Below are 23,894 nucleotides of genomic sequence, written 5' to 3' on the forward strand. Positions count from 1 at the left end.
GGTCTCTGGTGGACCAGTGTCCTGAACTTGGCTTCCCCACCTCAGGGGCTCAGGCCTGACACCTGGCTGGAATACCAAGACCCTGTCAGCCACACAGCCATGTACGTGGGAGCTTCTTGCCTTTTGGGAAGTCTGATTTCTTGTGCCAGAATTCAGTAGGTGTTCTGTATGAGTTGTTCCACATGTAGATGTATTTTTGATGTATTTGTGAGGAAGAAGGTGATCTCCATGTCATACTCCTCCACCATCTTGAAGGTCCTTTCCCTGCATTTTCTTTTAATCCTCTGTTCCTCTTTTCCTATCTTTCTTTCAAGGACGGTTAACTCATGAATTTTAAAAAAATATTCTCTCTTCTCATTGACCTTTTAGTTATTCCTCTTGGCATGACTTTGTACTTTAGTGCTTATTACAGAGACTAAAACATGCATTTTTAGCACATCACATTCTATGTTTAAAAATTACTTGAAGAGGGCTTCCCTGGTGGCGCAGTGGTTGAGAATCTGCCTGCCGATGCAGGAGACACGGGTTCGTGCCCTGGTCTGGGAAGATCCCACATGCCGCGGAGCAACTAAGCCCATGAGCCATGGCCGCTAGGCCTGCGCGTCCGGAGCCTGTGCTACGCAACAGGAGAGGCCACAACAGTGAGAGGCCCGCATACCGAAAAAAAAAAAAAAAAAAAATTACTTGAAGAAAAATCTCAGAATTCTATGACAATCTATTTCCAGTTTTTAGTCCCTACAATTTATGCTATTGTTTACTATAACTTTACACATTAGAGAATATAAACTCCATTTTCTTTTGTTATTATTTTTCTTTAAAGAGCCCATGGTCTAAAGTGATTTTGTCATATATGTGTACAAAAACTAGAAACATTTTTTTAAGTATTTTAATTTATTGACCTATTTGCATTTTATAGTGTTTTTCCATTCCTTCTTGCAGAACCAGATTTCTAGCTGATATTTTCCTTCAGCATTTATAATGTCTTTTAACATTTCTTATAAATCAACTCTGCTGAGAAAATTCTTTCACCTTTTGTCTAGATAAAGACGTCTTTAGGACTTCCCTGGTCGTCCAGTGGTTAAGTCTCTGTGCTTCCACTGCAGGGAGCATGGGTTGGATCCCTGGTCGGGGAAGTTCCACATGCCACACAGTGCAGCCAAAAAACAAAAAAAATGTCTTTATTTCACCTTCATTTTTGAAAGATATTCTTACTGACTATGGAATTTTGAAATGACTTGATAATTTTTCCCTTTAAGCATTTTTAAAATGTCATTCTCTTGTTTCCTGTTCTTCATTTTTTTTTTTTTCTGATGAGAAGTCACCTGAAATTTTTATCGTTTCCTTATTCCCTTGTATGTATTGTTTCTGTTTGAGAGCTTTCAAGCTTATCTTTGGTTTTTAGCAGTTTTACTAGTATATATCTAGTTCTGTTTTTTTGTTTATCTTGCTCAGATTTCTTTGAGCTTCTCAGATATGTCATTTTTAGTTACATTCATTGCATTATAGGCTTTAAATTCCTCCATGGTAAACTGCCCCTGCTTTGTACTTAGTGTAAGGCCTGGAGCCAAAAGTCTCCTCCTAGTTCTTCTACTATACCTTTAGACTCCTGTGGACTCTACATGCCTGCAACAGAGCAGGGGTTCCCTCTTAGTGCTCCCATGCCTCCCCAGCAGTATACTGCTCTTATCTGGGACTAGCACACGGCCTAATTCTCCAGCTTTACCATCACATTTAGGCAGGCCCTATGTTCCTGAATTGGTGAGCATTTCTCTCAATGCTCCTGACTCTCTCCAGTGTTGGCCTGTCACCCTCTGTTAGTAGTTGCAAGACCCAGTGGGTGAGAAAGTTTCTATAGACAGGATCTGTATGTTACACCTCTGAATGATTCACACTCAGCTGTCCTGCCCTTATCTCTGTGGCAGACAAAGGTTGTTTCTAATTCATGTAAAGTTGGAGGGTGGGAGTTGTTCTCTTGTTTCTGCTCATCCACCCTCAAACTGAGGCAGACCTTTTAGTTCATTAGTTTACCTTGCAACTTTGAGTATCTTATAGACTCAAAAATTATGTTTCTGCAGGCTATCTGATTTGTTCTCATTGTTTAGGTGGGAGAAATATTTCTTGTAATGTTCTATATCCTAGACAGAAGGGTTATATCCTTAACTCTTCCTTAGATTTGGTTCTCCCAGAAACAAACGTTAAGAAAAGGATTTGAGTTCAAGTAGTCTGGGGGGAGGTGATCCCAGGAACCCCAGTAAAAGTAGTAGGAGGAGAGACAGGGAAAAGAAGGAAGTCTACATAGTATGTTAATGAGTAACTGTGATACAGTCCCACTGGGGACTTCTGGAGGACTGTATGGAAACAGCCTAAGTGAGCAAGCTGGGTCTTTATCCACCAACTCCCATGTGTAATTGATTAGTTGTCCTGCCTATAAGTGGAGTCTATGGCAGATCAAAAAAGGCAGAGACTCGCAGGTGCAGCAGAAATTTTATACATGAAGGAATGTGAGAGGGCACAACAGTGTCTGTTAAAAACTCTCTCTGTGCCAGTTAGGACATTAATTACTTTATTCCTCAGGCATATTGATGTACTGAGAGGATGATTCATACCTGATTTATCTTTGTATTCTCCCAGCATGGAGAATAGTTAGAAGACAATCAATCACTATTTATTCAATGAGAAAATACCTTTTATAAAGTACCAATATGTAAAATTCTGGTTAGCTCTTCTTCATTTCCTGTCCTCCTCCGAAGCCAACATCCTTACCCCCCACTTCAATCACTCAGGTAGTATAGTTTATTCTCTTAACTGCCAAAAAGGTTAAACTCACCATAATGGTTAGACTTTTAAAAATTTTTATTGATTTTTCTATCTAATTTAAATGTATTATAATTTAAAAGTATAATTTCCAAACCTGAACTTTATCTAACAGATATTTTGTATTACTTGCAGCCAACAATGATAAGGCATCCACCAACAGTTGCTTGCTACATCTGTGGTCGTGAATATGGAACAAAATCAATTTTCATCCATGAGCCACAATGTCTGAAAAAATGGCATAATGAAAACAACTTGTTGCCTAAAGAGCTAAGGAGACCAGAACCGAAAAAGCCAAAAGTCAGGACCATTACTGGTAAGTTTTTGGAAAAAAGACTTGAGTGTATAAGGGAAGACTTTTCTCTCTAAACTTAAAAGAGTAGAGGTATTCTTTTATTACTTGTTCAAGTAACTGAAATCAGCAACATTTACTGTCTTGGCTACAGCCAAATAGAAAAAAAACAGTTCCAGAATACCTGAACAAAGTGTTGTCTTCAGATGCTGAGACATAAAGATACTATATCCTGGCAAACTGTACAAGGAGAGGGACTCACTGGTATTTGCTATATTTCCCCAAAGTTACTTTCATATATTATCAAACACAAATCTTTAAAACTTTGTAGCTTAAAAAACCTTTGGGGACATCTGGAAACATGTTTTCAAATATGAATGTGTTTTAGTGTTCAAAGAGCAAGAGTACCAAAGTGAAATGCTTATAGGGTCTGCTAGTCAGGATACACAATTGAATAAATTTGTCCATGTGTGGAAAAAGGGAAGGTGGGAACAATGAGTGGGAGAGCACTGCCTTTCTAAAGGAGACAGCTGCTACCCAGTTCCAGCTGGTGTTACACTTAAGAAATTTAGCCTTAAATTTACTGTGATGTATCTTTAAATAATACCAAAGAAATTGGAAATCTAGACTTCTATATAAAATGTCCAGATTTTAAAAATTTTGCAATGAATACTTTGTAAAACACTGCACAGGCTATATGACACTGGAACTTCATAAACTGCCACGTGTGGTCACATTACAGAGCCTTATGCTTACTCATTTAGGGTGAGAAAGAAGTAGTTCAGAGAGTGTGTTTGCCATCCAAGCTCAGATTTGCTCATCATCTGCCATTGTCATCTTCTCAGTTGATCTCCTGATTCCCCTCAAAGGAAAACTATTCTTGGTTTTAAAAGAATCATTCAATTAATTGATTTTCTTTATGTAACCATAGATTTACATGTCCGAAAGGTACCTTGGAGGTCAGTTAGTATCAGTTAGCCCAAAGCACTCTTGTTAGAGATGTGACCCAAAGAGACTTTTTTTTAACAATCCACAGAGTGGAATCTAGATTGTCATGATAAAGTTCTAAAGGCTGCTAGAACCCAACTATTCACAGTCCTTGCCTAAAGGGAGACTCTGCATAAAGGTGGGAAAAGAGCTCAAGATGAAAATATCCATCTACTGAAATTAGAGTATTTGCCCACAAAGAAATTGTTCACCTCTTTGAGACTGTCTTCCCATCATTTCTCATTTGGTGTCAAAAATCTATTTCCTTCACTTCTGATCTTTATCACTTTCTCTGCTTGAGCATGCTTATCACAATTCTAGAAGAGGTGAGAGAAACGACTGGTTTGGAAGGCCTTGAGTGTTCGCCATTCTGTTATTGGCTACAGATGGAAAAGGCAGGTCCTATAATTGCACTTTCTGCAGTTTTTCTCTTGGCTCCATGCTTTTGTTATTTCCGAAGGTGCCCTTCCTCTCTGGGCAAAGAGAATTCCCATGAACGTTTCCATCCCATGGACTTATTGTAGTCATAGGATTCAAATAGCCCTTCCTCCAGGTCCAAAGTACAAGCCCTAAAACTTAGAAATGTGATGAATCATCTTCAACTGAGTGAATCAGTGAATACTCTGGAATTTTTGAGTCCATATTAAAACTCATATGAGTAAGGAGAAAGTCAGTGCCATTCCTTTTTTTAACTGTTTTTAAACCACTCAAAATATACATTCATATCCTGCATAGAAAGTGACACTTCCTTTATCCAAGGGAGAAATACTAGGTTGTCCTGTTGTGCTGGAGTTTAATTTCCCACGGAGAAAAAAATAAAAGAAAAAGAACATGAGTAAGCTTGTTAAAGAATCTAAGGTTTGCTATGCTTGTGTGAACCACTAGATAGAAGTCATATGAGAATTGCCTGGACTTTAATGAAGAAATATATGCTGTGAAAATAATTTTTTAAAAACTATGTGATACATTTTTGCATGCCTGGCTACATTTGGGGGGACCTATTTTGGGCAATTCTAAGACATAGTCAATTTAATGTACTAAATCCATTCTATTTAAATTAGGTTTATTAAAGTTAAATCCCTCACTGTTTCTCTAAAATAAACCCATATGCCTTTTTTTCCTGTGCTCTGCCAATGGAGATTATATATCCCTCAGCTGCCTTTGTTGTTTTTGTAAGGACGCTTTTTTTCATCAGATGAACTATTCTGTTTGCATTCTTCATTTTAATTACTTAAAGAATCTCGGAGTTTACAGCCATAAAGACATGATAAAGTTTTAGGATATAATTCATCTTAAATTCACTCTCAGCTGTCAGTTATGTCCTCTAAAAACATTCCACTAAAGGATTACAGAAGAAGAAAATACAAATAAATGTTCTTTTCCTTTTGTAAGCTTATATTTAGAGTCAAGTGAAAGAAAGCCAAAAGTTATATTTGCAAAATAATAATGTGTAAGCAAAGATGTTAATAATTAGTGAAGAATGCATATCACAACACATAAAACAATGTCTTCCTCTTTTTAAAATCTGAGGACTGAAAAACCTCTAGTTCAGAGCTAAAGGTTCTCAACCCTTAAAAGACTGAGCAACACTTTTTTTTTTTGGCAAAAGTAATACAATTTGTGTAAAAGCCTCAGTCAACAGGTATTTCCTGAAAATACTTTCCATAAAAAGTAGAGCATGGTTCTCCAGAATGAAAACTGATCCATTTTCCCATTTTCTTTTTCTTTTATTTTTTGTTCTTCTTTTTTTTCTCCTGTGTTTTTCTTTAACTTTTCAGCCAAGGGTTTCTATGATCTTGATGCCTTAAACGAAACTGCTTGGACAAGTGCCCAGAGCCAGTTGGTTCCCTGTAATATTTGTGGGCGTACCTTCCTGCCAGACAGACTGATTGTTCACCAACGATCCTGTAAACCAAAAGTCGCCAAGTAAAGCCCTTTCTCCCTACGAAATAGTTACAGGAATTAAATCCTTTGGAAAGAACTGGGTTATGATGGGGAGGAAGAAAAGGAGGGGAGGAGAGGAAACAAGGAAAAGTGGAATTGACCAAAAGCCATCGAGCACGAGACGCCCAGCTCAGTGCTTTGGTGGCCTGGTGTGACCACTGTGTCACTGCTTTTAGCATGCAGCTGCGTGTGTATGCCTTGGCATGCTGGGGCCTCGCATGTCACACGGTTGTCAGGCAGAATTACACGTGGCCGCGCCTCATCAGAGCTGGCATTTTTATCTCCAGGAAATTTCAGAGCCAGTTGTTGCTGTTTTTCTTCTCGTCTGATTTCCTGAACAAGATTCTGAACCTCACACTTATGTCTATTATTCAGTGAACAGAGACTTTGGGTGGTGACTTCAGGCAACTCTTTAGTTCCCGAGAAAAACTGGATTCCCTCCCATCCCTGTGCTTTCTGAAATAATGTGCCACTCCCTGCTATTTCTGATCCAGGGAAATGTTTTTAATTGAGTTAGTGACCGGGAATCTTCTTTTCTCTATAAAATTGTTCAACAGGAGACACATACAAAAAAAGAGCTAAGGACTTAAAGTACTAGAAACACACAGAACTCATACTCCTTTAACTAATAGTGAAAAATGCTACAAGGAAAATTCAGCATCAGTGCCAGCCTCATATGTTGGGAGATTGCTGTGATGTGATTCACCACATGGGTGGAAGCTAGCTCCCTCCTCCTATAGAAGAGGTCCAGCAAGAGTTCTCTCTGCCCTCCTAGGGGCTTATAGGTGTTTTATTGTGGAGATCTAAAAGCCTGCCTGGAAGTCCTTGAATGGGTGTTCAGAGAGGGGGGACTCCTGGGAGGAGGCCAGGGCCAGGGAGGTGCTCTGCCCAGGAAATTCTGCTCCCCCGGGGCAGCGCTGCTTTGCCTGGACTCCCAGCAGTTTTGCTTGAGATCTTTGTTCATTTTATGGCTGAATTTCAGGGCCATTTTGGATCCACCAGGTTCCTGCAAACCTTGCATTCATGACCTTACACAGCACAGTTAACTCCAAATTATACAAGCAAATTTATTTGACCTAATAATTTGGTCATAATCTGCAGATTATAAAAAGTTAGGTTAGGATAACTGTGCTAATTATTCAGGTTTTCCTGCCTGTTCCAAAGGAAGCAAGAAATGAACTTTTTCAAAAGTCTTTTAGATATCCCCAAATAAGATTAGCATCTTGTGAAGGATAGCCTTTAATGACTCATACCTGATGGTTTGTTCTTTAATTTTGTTAAAAAAAATGACAACAACATCTAATGTGTAGTGAGTGTACTGTGGGTCAGGCACTGTACCTAGTGCTTCCTATATATCAGTTTACATAAATCTCACATCAACCCTACAAGTAGATAGTATCCTTATTTTACACGTGAGGAAACTAATACTTAGACTAAAATAGCAAATTCAAGGTCACACTGGACTTGAGTTAAGGGTTGGAGGCAGGAAGCAAACTCAGGACGGTTGGACTTCCAAGCCCATAATCTTATCCATTGCCATTTATGTGCTAGATACCACCATGAATAAGATTAATTCCAACACAAATGATCTGACAAATGTCAATTTTGTACAATGTTTAATAACTAAGGCAAATGGGAATTTTAGCATGCTTGCAGTTTGGCTGCTGGTCTGGGTTTATCGTAAATCGAGGTGAAAACAAAAGTTTGAACTGCATTGTGTTTTAAAAGCTACTTCTGTATTCTGCTGATGTTCGGAAGTCAGACAGCAAGGGAAATAAAGCAAGAGTTCTGGCCTCAACTTTGAAATGAGTGGCCATTTGGGGTCATAAAGAGAGGTTCGTGAGCCTTCACTTTCAAAGCATGAGAAAAACAAAACAAAACTACTTTATCTGTAGGAATTATTAAATCTGAGTTATTGAAGCAGTTGAAAAAGATCAGCTCTTGTAAGAACTGTGCTTCCACAGGGAACAGCTTGAGGAATGTCAAGGTGCCAACCGTGGGACTTCCACTTCTGGCTCCAGCCCCAGTTTCATCTGAGCCGGCCTGCAAATGTTACAGGGGATCAAATCTGAAGCAAGTTCAGTCACAATGACATCAATCCAAGGGCTCCCATCTTTCATCAAGTCAAGTCACTGAAGTCTCACCATTAATAGGACAGAGCTCACCTGCTCCCTGCCAACTGCCCTCCCCCCAATTTGTTCACATCTGTGCAGATTTTTGTACTCTAAAAAGGAAAATGATTTCTTTAACAATGGTTGGCACATCCGTGAGCTTTGAATCTGAATCTTGTAATGGTTCCCATAGATAGTCTCCTAGGTGATGAAGAGATATTAGATGAAGGTACTTGGAGCTCTTACACTGGCTCAGGTAGGTATTGGCTTGGGATGCAATGTTATTAGAGGCGTCAGCAACAACACAATTCCCTCTCTGCTCTGGCAACTGGTGCTGCACAATCTTTTATTGAATTCCCCTTTAGTTGAGGTTATGGGAAGAATTCCAGGACTTCTTGATGCTCATTTGCACATTAAATTCACATCAAAGTTGCGGGGCATGTCTTATCCGAAGGGAACACTGGAGACAGAACAAGCCTGTCCTACTAAGGGATGTGGACGGGGAGACTCTCCTCCGGTGAGTAGGCATGGAGATCTGTTCGAGCTCCGTTGTGGGAGCTCCTCCTCATCAGACAGCCTTGGATGTATTTCCAAGTAGGGTCCCAGTATTTCCAAGGATGGCTCCCAGATGACACTGCTTCAGCTTGGGGAATATTGGCCTGAGTCTCTTCACAAAAAAAGAAGCTTCTACGGACAAGCAGACCCATTTGTGAGCAGGGAAGAAAAAGAGGGCAGATATCCAAAGTCTTCCATCTCCTGAAAACCTGAAAACAGCCCTTGGTCTCTCTGTACTTCTGATATTAGCAGCATCTCTTCTTTACACCCTCATCTAAACCAACTCATATGGTTTTAATCCCATACCAGGTCAGGTCAGGAAGTTCAGCCCTTTCCTTCCCCAACCCTGTGGGACCTTTCCCTGCTCTGGCAATAGGCAACCTTCCTTTATCATTTATTACTTCCCTCCTGACTCTCTGTCTGGCCCACATGAATGGCCATGCCTGTTTCAGCTGGCCCTGCCCACTCTCTGTGAGCACTGTGGCCAGAGATGGAAATGAGGTTTTCCTGCACTTGGAAGAAACAGCACACATGAGAGGCAGTTGAGTTTCTGGTGGGGGCCAAATTGGATGGTGTAGAGAGAATTACACCAGGGAAAACACTGTTAATTTAGCATAGGATGGTACACTTTTATGCTTAGTTCTTTTAAATTTGTGTTATAAAAATATTCAATAGATAACACCTGTAGGGTAAAGGATAATGAAGTCTTATGTCCTCCACACCCAGACAAACTTAGTTGAAACCCCACTAAGGTTGAATCTGAATGGTCTGAATTTCAACTACTATTCTTTGAGGTATAAGAGGAAGAAGGAGGTGGGGAGATGTGCTGGGAGCACAAGATTGCAGAGTATCTGTGGTAATGCCTTTGATTTCTACTTCTGGAAACATGAGATTAAGCCAGCATGGATATAAACCAACTGCAAGTAAGAAAGTGAAACCTGGCCTAGGCATCACGGGGGCTAAGTCCTATCATTGATTCATACTGATCACCTATAGACCAATGTTTCCAGATAAAACTTAATTGAGAGTGTGTTTGGCAAAATAATGTCCCCAAAGATGTTGATACCCTAGTTCTCCAAACTTACGAATATGTTACCTTGCATGTTATGCTACCTTTGCAGATGTGGTTAAGGTTTGGGGCCTTGTAATGGGGAGAGTATCTCAGATTATCTGGGTGGGCCCAGTATAATCATGAGTCATTAATAGTGGAATAAGAAGAAAAAAGGGTGCTTGCGAGAGATGGCAGCATAAGAAGCATTCAACAGTCTGTTGCTTGCTCTGAGATGTAGGGAACTATGTGCAATGACCAGAGAAAAACCTCTCCGAGTTAAGGGCATCCCCAGCAGACAGCCAGCAAAGAAACTGGAAGCTCAGTCCTATAACCACAGGAACTGGATTCTGCCAACAACTTGAATGAGCAAGGAAACAGATTCTCCCCTGGAACCTCCAGAAAGGAACACAGCCTGCCAACAACTTGTTTTTATCTGGTGAGTCCAGGGTTGAACTTCTGACCTACAAAACTGTAAGAAAATAAATGTGTGTTGTTTAACCCATTGTTTATAATAATTTGTTATGGCAGCAACAGACAACGAATAGAAGAAGCATCCACAGGCAGACCTCAGAGATATTGTGAGTTCACTTCCAGATGACCTCAATAAAGTGAATATCACAATAAAGCAAATCACAGAAATTTTTTGGTTTCCTTATGCATAGAAAAGTTATGTTTACACTGTAGTCTATAAGTGGACAGTAGCATTATATCAAAAAAGCAATACACATACCTTAATTTAAAAAATACTTTATTGCTAAAAATTGCCAAAATAATCACAATAGTAATATCAAAGATCATTGAATGCAGATCAAATATAAGAAATATAATAATAAAAGTTTGAAATATTGAAAGAATTATCAAAATGTGACACAGAGACATGAAATGAGCAAGTGTTGTTGGAAAAATGGTGCCGATAGATTTACTTGATGCAGTGTTGTCACAAACTTTTAATTTGTCAAACAAAACAAAACAAAAACTCATCTGCAAAGTACAGTAAAGCAAAGCACAATAAAACAAGGTGTACCTGTATGTGGCATAGGGTAGGACCCTCAAACCTTCTATTGATCAGAGAGATAGAGTCCTCAACTTCACGTGGGACACTGGTCACCTCCACTGCTTGCATTAGTGAGAAGGCACCATAATCAAATTCAGTAGGGCCAGAGAGCCCAAGAAAAACTGGCTCCAAGATTTGCTACCTGCAAAATACCCAGCTATTTTACAATACGCACAAAATATGGATGCAAATTTTTAATGTTCTGTTAATATTTTTAATCATAAAACAGATTCTGTTACATGTACACACTTGCTTAAAAAATAATAAATGGACAAATGCAGTTGAATTACTTAGCAGTTGACTTTTCATGCCAATGACCCCATGACCTTGTCCTACCCACCTGTCTGTCTTTTCCACGAGGTGCAGAAAGAAAATAACTGCATAATCTGAAATGGTAGAAGGTTATTGTTATGGGAATCTCTAAATAAGGTACTAGCTGAAAAACAGTCAAAATATCCGAGCACTGAAAATGCAGATATGGCTTAAACAAATCTCATCGTTCTCTTATGATCTTTACCAGGGCTTTTCTGAGGGGCCATGTACAGATCTAAAAAGTAGGCTGGACCATCAAAGAAACGTGCTCAAAGTGTAGGGGAAGCGTAGTAAAGGCACCTGATTTGAGTACTGTCATTCAGCTGAATTATCAAGCAAGAAGTTTCCCTTCAATGCCTTCACCTCCCATCTTTGAACCTTCTGAACTCTTTCCTCCCAACCCCCATGAAGGTTTCTCCAGGATCCTGCTGTCTTGTCTTCTATCTATGACTGCCCAGACTTCTGTTTCTGTTGGAGAAGAAACTCAGGTGTTCCACCTTCCAGATATCCCTCCATCTCTCCTAGTCTGCCCATCCACATTTCTCTTCCTGGGTCCCTTTCTGGACTTTTCACTAGCTATTTCATTAGAAAGAAACTTGAGAAAGTCATCCATGCTAAGGGGTTCATGGAAGTTGAAGGTTTGATGCTCTATCTCTCTCAGATGGTATGGTTATTTTAAAAATTTTCTTAGAAGTATTATGTCTTTATCCAAAGTAATGAAGTCCATGTGGTGGAATCTTAGACAAAATGTTGGAATGGAAGTCAATAGGGCATGGGAAGCAGGCCTCTCCTTGACCTTTAGTGACCCTTATCACACCACATAGACCTCTGTTAACTCCACACCTGAGGAGAGACACCTCGGATAGGGTTTCTACTGACAGCTTGTATTAAGGTAGGCTAAGTGCTGTAACAAATAGACCAAAATATTCTAAGGGCTTGAATAAGACAGAATTTTATTTCTTGCTTTAAGAAGAGCCCTGGTAAAACAGTTATACTCAAATAAAGATGTTAAAAAAAAAAAAAAAAAAAAAGAGCCCTGGGCAAGTAAGCAGTATAGTGAGGCATTCCTCCTTCGTGACATCATTCAGGGCCCCAGGCTGATGAAATCTCTGCCACTTGCAACATGTGACACACAAGTTGCCCTGCTAGGTCCTCTCCTTTCAGCTCATCCACAAGGAGAAGAGAGCATGGAGTTACCTATTCGGCCTAGAAGAAATGCTCATGATTCCACTCACATTCATGGGCTAAATCTCAGCCACATGACTGTACCTGAGTGCAAGGAGGTCTGGACATTGTGTTCTCACTGTCACAGCAGGAGCAAGAGGTGACCAGGGATTTGGGGGAATAATTAGGATTTTCTGGCATGAGCTCAAATCTCTTCCTGGCTTCTTGTTAGGGGACCACTTTCCCTTTTGTGGGAAATTGACAGTATTTGAGCATAAACCTCAGAGGACAAGAAATTATTCTTGCCATCAAGGCAGGCAAGGTTGGTAAATTAGGCCCCCCAAAAGATAAAACTTTAAAAAATTATAGCCATTTTCACATATCAGAAATAGCAGCATTCAATATTTGAAGGAAAGATTGTCCTTTTTTTTTTATTATTTGAGGAAACACTTTTTTTTTTTTTTCCGGTACGCGGGCCTCTCACTGTTGTGGCCTCTCCCGTTGCGGAGCACAGGCTCCGGACCCGCAGGCTCAGCGGCCACAGCTCACGGGCCCAGCAGCTCCGCGGCATGTGGGATCCTCCCGGGCCCGGGCACGAACTTGTGTCCCCTGCATCAGCAGGTGGACTCCCAACCACTGCGCCACCAGGGAAGCCCTACTGAGGAAACACTTTAAAAGGCATTTTTGATATGCAAAGTTTAGTCCTGAGTTTAGTCTCATAAGCGTAGCTGGGGCAAAGAAGAACAATTTTGCCCAAAAATGTGAATGGCCACCTTTACAGTGGACAAAGCTCCAACTCTGAGGAAGTATTATTGAGTACACTGGTTTTTCATCCTCTTGTTAGAGACTGACAAAAAAGAAATTGGAGTTTTGGACTCAGAACTAGGTCAAGGGGAACTCCCACCTATGTGACGAGGGACTGAAACCACAGCAACACCTCAGCAAGACAGCAGGTAGGGGGCGCCCTACATTGGGATAGGCTGGTGGACTTAGGAGCAGCAGTCACTGCTGCCGAATTTTAAATGTCCCTTTCCTGCACTCTAATTCTGTATGTTATCTTTAAGCCTTCACTTTGCCTTATTGTTAGCTGTGCTGGGGTGTGGGGTGGAGCTGTGAAATAAGAGAGGAGCCAATATCTACACATGGACAACCAGACCAAGGAAGCCCTTGAAGCTACAAGGAGCCCCCAAGCAGCAGTCAGGAGCAACAGATGGCAAGCAACAGCCAAGGCAGGTGCATAGTCTCCGGGAATCCTCAGAATCACCTGAGGAGAGGACTGGGATTCCTGACATCATCTATGAGCGGCTTAGATCCTGGTTTTTCAGCTAGCAAAGGGGTAGGCAAGCCAGGAATGCCAGAGACCATAGGTATATGGTTAAACGTGCTTCAGTAAAGCATCAGTGAAAAACACAGCACTGCATGTAACTGACAAGTGGTGGTACACAGGTTCTGACTCCTGCAGACAAAGCAGATGGGGGAAATGACATCTTTATGAAGACCTCAAGGTAGAGGGAGTTCGGAGCTGGCCCTGAAATGATGAACAGGTAGAGGTAGAAGGGATGCTAAAGGACACATGAGGGAAGAAGCTCACAGAAACTGTGGTCTACTCCACATCCCTTTAAGCAGCCTCAGGAATGAACACTCTGTATTATACCAGTATCAGCATTTTCCAGGTGAAACACAATGGGAAGCTCTATATCCTTTATGGGTTTTTCTAAATTTAATTTTTATTTTATATTAGAGTATAGTTGATTTATAATGTTGTTATATTCTTTATGTTGATGGGTGACTTGACCACAGGAAAGACAAGTACAGAACCTTTAGACTATTAGATCAATTCATACAAGAAGTTATCAACGTTAATGGCTGAGTTACTTGTTCTGGGTAAAGGTATTTCTCTTCCTCTTTTTAAACATGCTTCCTGCCCAACTTCTGTCACCAATGTGGTATTTTCCAGAGATGAAGAACCCAGATCCAGAAGGTGGTGAAGCATTAGCACAGAGGATTGGAAGCAGTCCCCATATATAGCTGGGCAAACAGGACAGGCTTGGGAGGGGCTCAAGAGCAGCCCTGCTGTGCATGGAGATTATCTAGGAGAGCACGCGTGAACAGCAAGTGAGAGGAACAGCTGAGCAAGGACGAAGGGCATGTGCAGGATTTCTGTGCAAGGAAGGTGAGGGGCAATGACAAGGCAGAGACCAGAGTGGTCATGGATTTATTCTTCCAACCCTGCAACTTGAGGTAGGTGCAAAGCAAATCAGAAGAGGTGTACAATTTTCTGTTTTTGTTCAGGAGGGCACTGGACAAGATGACATCTAAAGGAAAAGTGAGGGTGCATGAACACAAAGGGTAGGAGGGGTATAAATCTGCTTTTCCCATTTTGTTCCCACATTTGCCTTTTCCTCCTTTTCATCCTCTCACAGTATCACTGTCTCTGGCCCCCAGTTCCCTTTCTCTTTCCAAGCAGGCTCATTTTGTACAGTTCCAGCAATGAGCACGCTCTGCCAGAAGAGGACAGCATTGAGAAGCAATGAACAGAGGAATCCTCACTGTGCAGGCACAAGTCCCGCCAGGCAGAGACAGGGTCTGGTTTTCTATTTCTTCTAGCAGCAAACTCTGAAATAAACATGAATTTATCCCTGAAGTCATATCAAGTGACTCCTTCATCTCCCCCGCTCCCAGCTTCTTAAAAGAATAATCATAAATAGTCGCGGTATAGATACAAACTTGGCTTCATAACAGGCAATGTTTCAGCCAGTTTTCTGACAAAACTTACATAGAATATTGAATGCAAATATCTAGATATTGTGAGTAATTCAGGCCAAAGAAGCACTTTGCTTAAAGTATCCTGGCTCTTATTATGCAGTTGGCAGGTTGAATTTGTATTCTACTGTTTTGTTTTGCTTTGTTTTTAATGATTGCACAAGTCACTTATTAACTTTCTCAACACATATTTCTTGAGCACCTGTGAGGTGTCATGGGTTGCCTGGACAAGGGGGAAGTACGTAAACAACCAGGTGGTATAGATGGATGATGTGGGGTTGAAAGAAACTGGATTTTTGAAGAAGGAAGAGAAAGTTCTAAAAAGGGAAATCAATGGTGAGTACAGATGACACCTGCCACATCCCCAGGCATTATGTTATATGGGTTATGGGGATCTGACAGTGTCCTTGGGAGACAGGATAGATTTAGTTAGAGTAAGAAGAATTTTTTTGAATATTTAGAGAAGAAATTGGGGATACAGGTGAAAACAGGTAAACTACAGATAAACTGCTGATAACAGAGTATTAAGGAATAAAGAAAGGGCTTGAGGTAGGAAACATAGGCAGCCTCTTAAGTGTATAATTGGTGTATCACATGGAGCACCAAACTTAGAAGGTCCCATGCTTGAGTTAATGTCTTGATTTTACAAGCAGGAAATTCTTACTAATTTCTGAAAGGAGATCCCCATTTTCATTTTACATTAGGCTCTGTAATTTGTGTACTTGAAGGTGGAGGATATGTGGAAGTTTGGGTAAAACAAGACTAGGGAATTTCCAGATCTGTCTGTGGATAAGAGTTTCCCTGACTCTCTGGGAAGCTGGAATTTCTGTTGGTGTTGAAAGCACACAAGGGTTTAATTCCCAATGATATAAATACTGATGGTCTCTTATTTATTAATTTTTAACGTATTTATTGGAGTATAGTTGCTCTACAATGGTGTGTTTCTGCTTTATAACAAAATGAATCAGCCATACATATACATATATTCCCATATCTCCTCCTTCTTGTGTCTCCCTCCCACCTCCCTATCCCACCCCTCTAGGTGGTCACAGAGCACTGAGCTGATCTCCCTCTACTATTTGGCTGCTTCTCACTAGCTATCTCTTTTACATTTGGGAGTGTATATATGTCCATGCCACTCTCTAACTTCATCTCAGCTTACACTTCCCCCTCCCCGTGTCCTCAAGTCCATTCTCTACATCTGCAACTTTGTTCCAGTCCTTCCCCTAGGTTCTTCAGAACCATTTTTTTTTCAGATTCCGTACATATGTGTTTGCATACGGTATTTGTTTTTCTCTTTCTGACTTACTTCAGTCTGTATGACAGACTCTAGGTCCATCCACCTCACTACAAATAACTCAATTTTGTTTCCTTTTATGGCTGAGTAATATTCAATTGTATATATGTGCCACATCTTCTTTATCCATTCGTCTGTCAATGGACACATAGGTTGCTTCCATATCCTGGCTATTGTAAATAGAGCTGCAAAGAACATTGTGGTACATGACGCTTTTTGAATTGTGGTTTTCTCAGTGTATGTGAACAGTAGTGGGATTGCTGGGTCTTATGGTAGTTCTAGTTTTAGGGGTTTTTTGGGTTTTTTTAACATCTTTATTGGAGTATAATTGCTTTACAATGGTGTGTTAGTTTCTGCTTTACAACAAAGTGAATCAGTTATACATATTCATATGTTCCCTTATCTCTTACATCTCCCTCCCTCGCACCCTCCCTATCCCACCCCTCTAGGTGGTCACAAACCACCTAGCTGATCTCCCTGTGCCATGCGGCTGCTTCCCACTAGCTATCCACCCTACGTTTGGTAGTGTATATATGTCCATGCCACTCTCTCACTTTGTCACAGCTTACCCTTCCTCCTCCCCATATCCTCAAGTCCGTGCTCTAGTAAGTCTGTGTTTTATTCCCGTCCTACCCCTAGTCTCTTTATGACATATTTTTTCTTAGATTCCATATATGTGTGTTAGTATACAGTATTTGTTTTTCTCCTTCTGACTTACTTCACTCTGTATGACAGACTCCAGATCCATCCACCTCACTACAAATAACTCAGTTTCATTTTTTTTTATGGCTGAGTAATAGTCCATTGTATATATGTGCCACATCTTCTTTATCCATTCATCTGTTGATGGACACTTAGGTTGCTTCCATGTCCTGGCTATTGTAAATAGAGCTGCAATAAACATTTTGGTACATGACTCTTTTTGAATTATGGTTTTCTCAGGGTATATGCCCAGTAGTGGGATGGCTGGGTCGTATGGTAGTTCTATTTGTAGTTTTTTAAGGAACCTCCATACTGTTCTCCATAGTGGCTGTATCAATTTACATTCCCACCAGCAGTGCAAGAGTGTTCCCTTTTCTCCACACCCTCTCCAGCATTTATTGTTTCTAGATTTTTTGATGATGGCCATTCTGACTGGTGTGAGGTGACACCTCATTATAGTTTTGATTTACATTTCTCTAATTATTAGTGATGTTGAGCATACTTTCATGTGTTTGTTGGCAATCTGTATATCTTCTCTGGAGAAATATCTATTTAGGTCTTCTGCACATTTTTGGATTGGGTTGTGGTTTTTTTGATATTGAGCTTCATGAGCTGCTTGTAAATTATGGAGATTAATCCTTTGTCACTTGCTTCATTTGCAAATATTTCCTCCCTTTCTGAAGGTTATCTTTTCACCTTGTTTATGGTTTCCTTCACTGTGCAAAAGCTTTTAAGTTTCATTAAGTCCCTTTTGTTTATTTTTGTTCTTATTTCCATTTCTCTAGGAGGTGGGACAGAAAGGATCTTGCTGTGATTTATGTCATAGAGTTTTCTGCCTATGGTTTCCTCTAAGAGTTTTATAGTGTCTGGCCTTGCATTTTGGTCTTTAATCTATTTCAAGTTTATTTTTGTATATGGTGTTAGGGAGTTTTCTAATTGCATTCTTTTACATGTAGCTGTCCAGTTTTCCCAGTACCACTTATTGAAGAGGCTATCATTTCTCCATTGTATATTCTTGCATCCTTTATCAAAAATAAGGTGACCACATGTGCGTGGGTTTATCTCTGGGCTTTCTATGCTGTTCCATTGATCTATATTTCTGTTTTTGTGCCAGTACCATACTGTCTTGATTACTGTAGCTTTGTAGTATTATTCGAAGATTGGGAGCCTGATTCCTCCAGCTCCGTTCTTCTTTCTCAAGATTGTTTGGGTTATTCGGGGACTTTTGTGTTTCCACACAAATTGTGAATTTTTTTGTGCTACTTCTGTGAAAAATGCCATTGGTAGTTTGATAGGGATTGCACTGAATCTGTAGATTGCTTTGGGTAGTACAGTCATTTTCACAATGTTGTTTCTTCCAATCCAAGAGCATGATATATCTCTCCATCTCTTTGTATCATCTTTAATTTCTTTCATCAGTGTCTTATAGTTCTCTGCATACAGGTCTTTTGTCTCCTTAGGTAGGTTTATTCCTAGGTATTTTATTCTGTTTGATATGATGGTAAAATGGTAAATTGGAGTGGTTCCTTGATTTCTCTTTCACATTTTTCATCATTACTGTTTAGGAATGCAAGAGATTTCTGGGCATTAATTTTGTATCCTGCTACTTTATCAAATTCATTGATTAGCTCTAGTAGTTTTCTGGTAGCATCTTTAGGATTCTCTACATATAGTATCATGTCATCTGCAAACAGTGACAGCTTTACTTCTTATTTTCCAATTTGGATTCCTTTTATTTTTTTTTCTTCTCTGATTGCTCTGGCTAAAAGTTCCAAAACTATGTTAAATAATAGTGGTAAGATTGGACAACCTTGTCTTGTTCCTGATCTTAGAGGACATGGTTTCAGTTTTAAACTATTGACAATGATATTGGCTGTGGGTTTGTCATATATGGCCTTTATTATGTTGAGGTAAGTTCCCTCTATGCCTACTTTCTGGAGAGTCTTTATCATAAATGGGTGCCGCATTTTGTTGAAAGCTTTTTCTGCATCTATTGAGATGATCATATGGTTTTTCTCCTTTAATTTGTTAACATGGTTTATCACATTGATTGATTTGTGTTTATTGAAGAATCCTTGCATTCCTGGAATAAACCCCACTTGATCATGTTGTATGATTCTTTTAATGTGTGGTTGGATTCTGTTTGCTAGTATTTTGTTGAGGATTTTTGCATCTATGTTCATCAGTGATATTGGCCTGTAGTTTTTTTTCTTTGTGACATCTTTGTCTGGTTTTGGTATCAGGGTGATGGTGGCCTTGTAGGATGAGTTTGGGAGTGTTCCTCCCTCTGCTATATTTTGGAAGAGTTTGAGAAGGATAGGTGTTAGCTCTTCACTAAATGTTTGATAGAATTTGCCTGTGAAGTCATCTGGTTCTGGGCTTTTGTTTGTTGGAAGGGTTTTAATCAGTCTCAATTTCAGTGCTTGTGATTGGTCTGTTCATATTTTCTATTTCTTCCTGGTTCAGGCTTAGAAGGTTGTGCTTTTCTAAGAATATGTCCATTTCTTCCAGCTTGTCCATTTTATTGGCATATAGTTGCTTGTAGTAATCTCTCATGATCCTTTGTATTTATGCAGTCAGTTGTTGCTTCTCCTTTTTCATTTCTAATTCTATTGATATGAGTCTTCTCCCTTTTTTTCTTGATGAGTCTGGCTAATAGTTTATCAATTTTGTTTATCTTCTCAAAGAACCAGCTTTTAGTTTTATTGATCTTTGCTATCATTTCCTTCATTTCTTTTTCATTTATTTCTGACCTGATCTTTATGATTTCTTTCCTTCTGCTAACTTTGGGGTTTTTTTTTTTGTTGTTGTTCTTTTTCTAATTGCTTTAGGTGTAAGGTTAGGTTGTTTATTTGAGGTGTTTCTTGTTTCTTGAGGTAGGATTTTATTGCTATAAACTTCCCTCTTACAACTGCTTTTGCTGCATCCCATAAGTATTGGGTCATCATTTTGTTTGTTTGTTTGTTTTTTGTGGTATGCGGGCCTCTCACTGTTGTGGTTTCTCCTGTTGTGGAGCACAGGCTCTGAATGCGCAGGCTCAGCAGCCATGGCTCACTGGCCCAGCCGCTCCATGGCATGTGGGATCTTCCCAACCGGGGCACAAACCCGTGTCCCCTGCATTAGCAGGCAGACTCTCAACCACTGCATCACCAGGGAAGCCCCATCATGTTTTTATTGTCATTTCTTTCTAGGTATTTTTTGATTTCCTATTTGATGTCTTCAGTGATCTCTTGGGTATTAAGTAGTGCATAGTTTACCCTCCATGTGTTTGTATTTTTTACAGATTTTTTTTCCTGTAATTGATGTCTAACCTCATAGCATTGTGGTCAGAAAAGATACTTGATACTATTTCAATTTTCTTAAATTTACCAAGGCTTGATCTGTGACCCAAGATGATCTATCCTGCAGAACATTCCATGAGCACTTGAGAAGAAGTATATTCTGTTGTTTTTAGATGGAATGTCCTATAAATATCAATTAAGTCCATCTTGTTAAATGTATCATTTAAAGCTTGTGTTTCCTTATTTATTTTCATTTTGGATGATCTGTCCATTGGTGAAAGTGGGGTGTTAACGTCCCCTGCTATGATTGTGTTACTGTCGATTTCACCTTTTATGGCTATTAGCATTTGCCTTATGCATTGAGGTGCTCCTTTGTTGGGTGCATAAATATTTACAATTGTTATATCTCCTTCTTGGATTGATCCCTTGATGATTATGTTGTGTCCTTCTTTGTCTCTTGTAATAGTCTTTATTTTGAAGTCTATTTTGTCTGATATGAGCATTGCTACTCCAGCTTTCTTTTGATTTCCATTTGCATTGAATATCTTTTTCCATCCCTTCACTTTCACTCTGTATGTGTCCCTAGGTCTGAAGTGGGTCTCTTGTAGACAGTGTATATACTGGCCTTGTTTCTGTGTACATTCAGCCAGTCTATGTCTTTTGGCTGGAGCATTTAATCCATTTGCATTTAAGGTAATTATCGATATGTATGTTCTTATTACCATATTCTGAATTGTTTGGGGTTTGTTTTTGTAGGTCTTTTCCTTCTCTTGTGTTTCCTGCCTAGAGAAGATCCTTTAGCGTTTGTTGCAAAGCTGGTTTCATGGTGCTGAAGTCTCTTAGCTTTTGCTTCTCTGTAAAGGTTTTAATTTCTCTGTCAAATCTGAATGAGATCCTTGCTGGATAGAGTCACCTTGGTTGTAGCTGTCCTGCCACTCTCTTCAGGCTTCCAGAGTTTCTGGTGAAAGATCAGGTGTTAACCTTATGGGGAATACCCTCGTATATTATTTGTTGTTTTTCCTTTGCTGCTTTTAATATTTTATCTTTGTATTTAATTTTTGATAGGTTGTTTAATATGTGTCTTGGAGTGTTTCTCCTTGGATTTATCCTGGATGGGACTCTCTGTGCTTCCTGGACTTGATTGACTATTTCCTTCCCAAATTAGGGAAGTTTTCAATTATAGTCTCTTCAAATATTTTTTCAATCCCTTTCTTCTTCTGAGACCCCTATAATTTGAATGTTGGTATGTTTAATGTTGTCCCAGAGGTATCTGAGACTGTCCTCAATTCTTTTCATTCTTTTTTCTTTATTCTGCCATGTGGTAGTTATTTCCAGTATTTTATCTTCCAACTCACTTATCTGCTCTTCTGCCTCAGTTATTCTGCTACTGATTCCTTCTAGAGAATTTTTAATTTCATTTATTGTGTTTTTCCTCATTGTTTGTTTGCTCTTTAGTTCTTCTCAGTCCTTGTTAAAACTTGTATTTTTCCATTTTATTTCCAAGATTTTTGGATCTTTACTCTTATAACTCTGAATTATGTTTCAGGTAAACTGCCTATTTGCTCTTCATTTGTTTGGTCTGGTGGGTTTTTACCTTGTTCCTTCATCTGCTCTGTGTTTCTCTGTCTTCTCATTTTGCTTAAATTACTGTGTTTGGGGTCTCCGTTTCACAGGCTGCAGGTTTGTAGTTCCTGTTGTTTTTGGTGTCTGCCTCGAGTAACTAAGGTTGGTTCAGCGTGTTGTGTAGAATTCCTGGTTGAGGGGACTGGTGCCTGTGTTCTGCTGGATGAGGAGATGAGGATGCATCTTGTCTTTCTGGTGGGCAGGACAATGTACGGTGGTGTGTTTTGGGGTGTCTGTGACCTTATTATGATTTTATGCAGCCTGTCTGCTAATGGGTGGGGTTTGTTCCTGTCCTGCTAGTTATTTCTCATAGGGTGTCCAGCACTGTAGCTTGCTGGTCGTTGAGTGGAACTGGGTTTTAGCATTGAGATGGAGATCTCTGGGAGAGGTTTCACTGTTTGATATTACATGGAACCAGGAGGTCTCTGGTGGACCAGTATCCTGAACTCTGCCCTTCCACCTCAGAGGCAAAGGCCTGACACCCAGCCGGAGCACCAAGACACTGTCAGCCAAACGGCTCAGAAGAAAAGGGAGAAAAAAAAGAAAGAAAGGAAAGAAATAAATAAAAAAAGAAAAGAAAGAAAGAAAAAATATATAAAGTTATTAAAATAAAAAATCAAAAGAGTATTAAAAATTAAAAAGTAATTGAAAAACAAAAGAAGAGAGCAACCAAACCAAAAAACAAAGCCACCAATGATTACAAGTGCTAAAAACTATACTAAAAAAAGCAAAAAAATGGACAGACAGAACCCTAGGACAAATGGTAAAAACAAAGCTATACAGACAAACTCTCACAAAGAAGCGTACACATATACACTCACAAAACGAGAAAAAGGAAATATATATATATTTATATTTTTTTAAAAAATAGAGCAACCTACTCAATAAACAAATCTGCCAATGATAATAAACTCTAAATACTAAACTAAGATAAACATAAAACCAGAAACAAATTAGATTCAGGAAGGAAGCCCTAAGTCTACATTTGCTCCCAATATCCACCACCTCAATTTTGGGATGATTCATTGTCTATTCAGGTATTCCACAGATGCAGGGTACATCAAGTTGATTGTGGAGATTTAATCTGCTGCTCCTGAGGCTGCTGGGAGAAATTTCCCTTTCTCTTCTTGTTCACACATCTCCTGGGGTTCAGCTTTGGAGTTGGTCCTGCCTTTGCATGTAGGTCGCCTGAAGGTGTCTGTTCTTTGCTCAGACAGGACGGGGTTAAAGTAGCAACTGATTCGGGGGCTCTGGCTCACTCAGGCCAGGGAGAGAGAGGGGTATGGATGCGGGGCGAGCCTGCAGTGGCAGAGGCCAGCATGACATTGCACCAGCCTGAGGCGTGCCATGCATTCTCCCGGGGAAGTTGTCTCTGGATCACGGGACCCTGGCAGTGGCGGGCTGCACAGGCTCCCGGGCAGGGAGGTGTGGATAGTGACTTGTGCTTGCACACAGGCTCGTTGGTGGCTGCAGCAGTAGCCTAGCATTTCATGCCCGTCTCTGGTGTCCGTGCTGAGAGCTGCGGCTTGCGCTGGTCTATGGAGCTCGTTTAGGTGGCTCTCTGAATCCCGTCTCCTCGCACCGTGAAACAATGGTCTCTTGCCTCTTAGGCAGGTCCAGACTTTCTCCCAGACTCCTGCCCGGCTAGCTGTGGCGCACTAGCCCCCTTTAGGCTGTGTTCACGCAGCCAACCCCAGTCCTCTCCCTGGGATCTGACCTCCGAAGCCCAAGACTCAGCTCCCAGCCCCCACCCGCCCTGGCAGGTGAGCAGACAAGCCTCTCGGCTGGTGAGTGCTGATCTGCAATGAGCCTCTCTGCAGGAATCTCTCCACTTTGCCATCTGCACCCTTGTTGCTGTGCTCTCCTCTGTGGCTCTGAAGCTTCACCACCCCCATCCCCCCGCCAACCCCCATCTCCACCAGCAAAGGGGCTTCCTAGTGTGTG

The 23,894-nt window shown here is 40.3% G+C and overlaps 1 protein-coding gene across 2 annotated transcripts in view; it reads left to right on the forward strand.

Moving 5' to 3' along the window:
- LOC131754360 (zinc finger protein 474-like) overlaps positions 1 to 11,092 on the forward strand; it is a 71,521-nt gene extending 60,429 nt beyond the window's left edge. The window contains exons 3-4 of one of the 2 annotated variants that reach the window (XM_067033372.1): positions 2,950 to 3,130; positions 8,002 to 11,092. In XM_067033372.1, coding sequence (XP_066889473.1) covers positions 2,950 to 3,130; positions 8,002 to 8,129 — 309 coding nt within the window. In that variant the 3' untranslated portion in view covers positions 8,130 to 11,092. Of the gene's footprint in view, positions 1 to 2,949; positions 3,131 to 5,871; positions 6,046 to 8,001 lie in introns of those variants that run through there. The other variant, XM_059059874.2, reaches the window with a different exon arrangement.
- Positions 11,093 to 23,894: the final 12,802 nt, after the last annotated feature.

This window comes from Kogia breviceps, chromosome 4 (assembly GCF_026419965.1).
Source record: "Kogia breviceps isolate mKogBre1 chromosome 4, mKogBre1 haplotype 1, whole genome shotgun sequence".
Lineage (NCBI taxonomy): Eukaryota > Metazoa > Chordata > Mammalia > Artiodactyla > Physeteridae > Kogia > Kogia breviceps.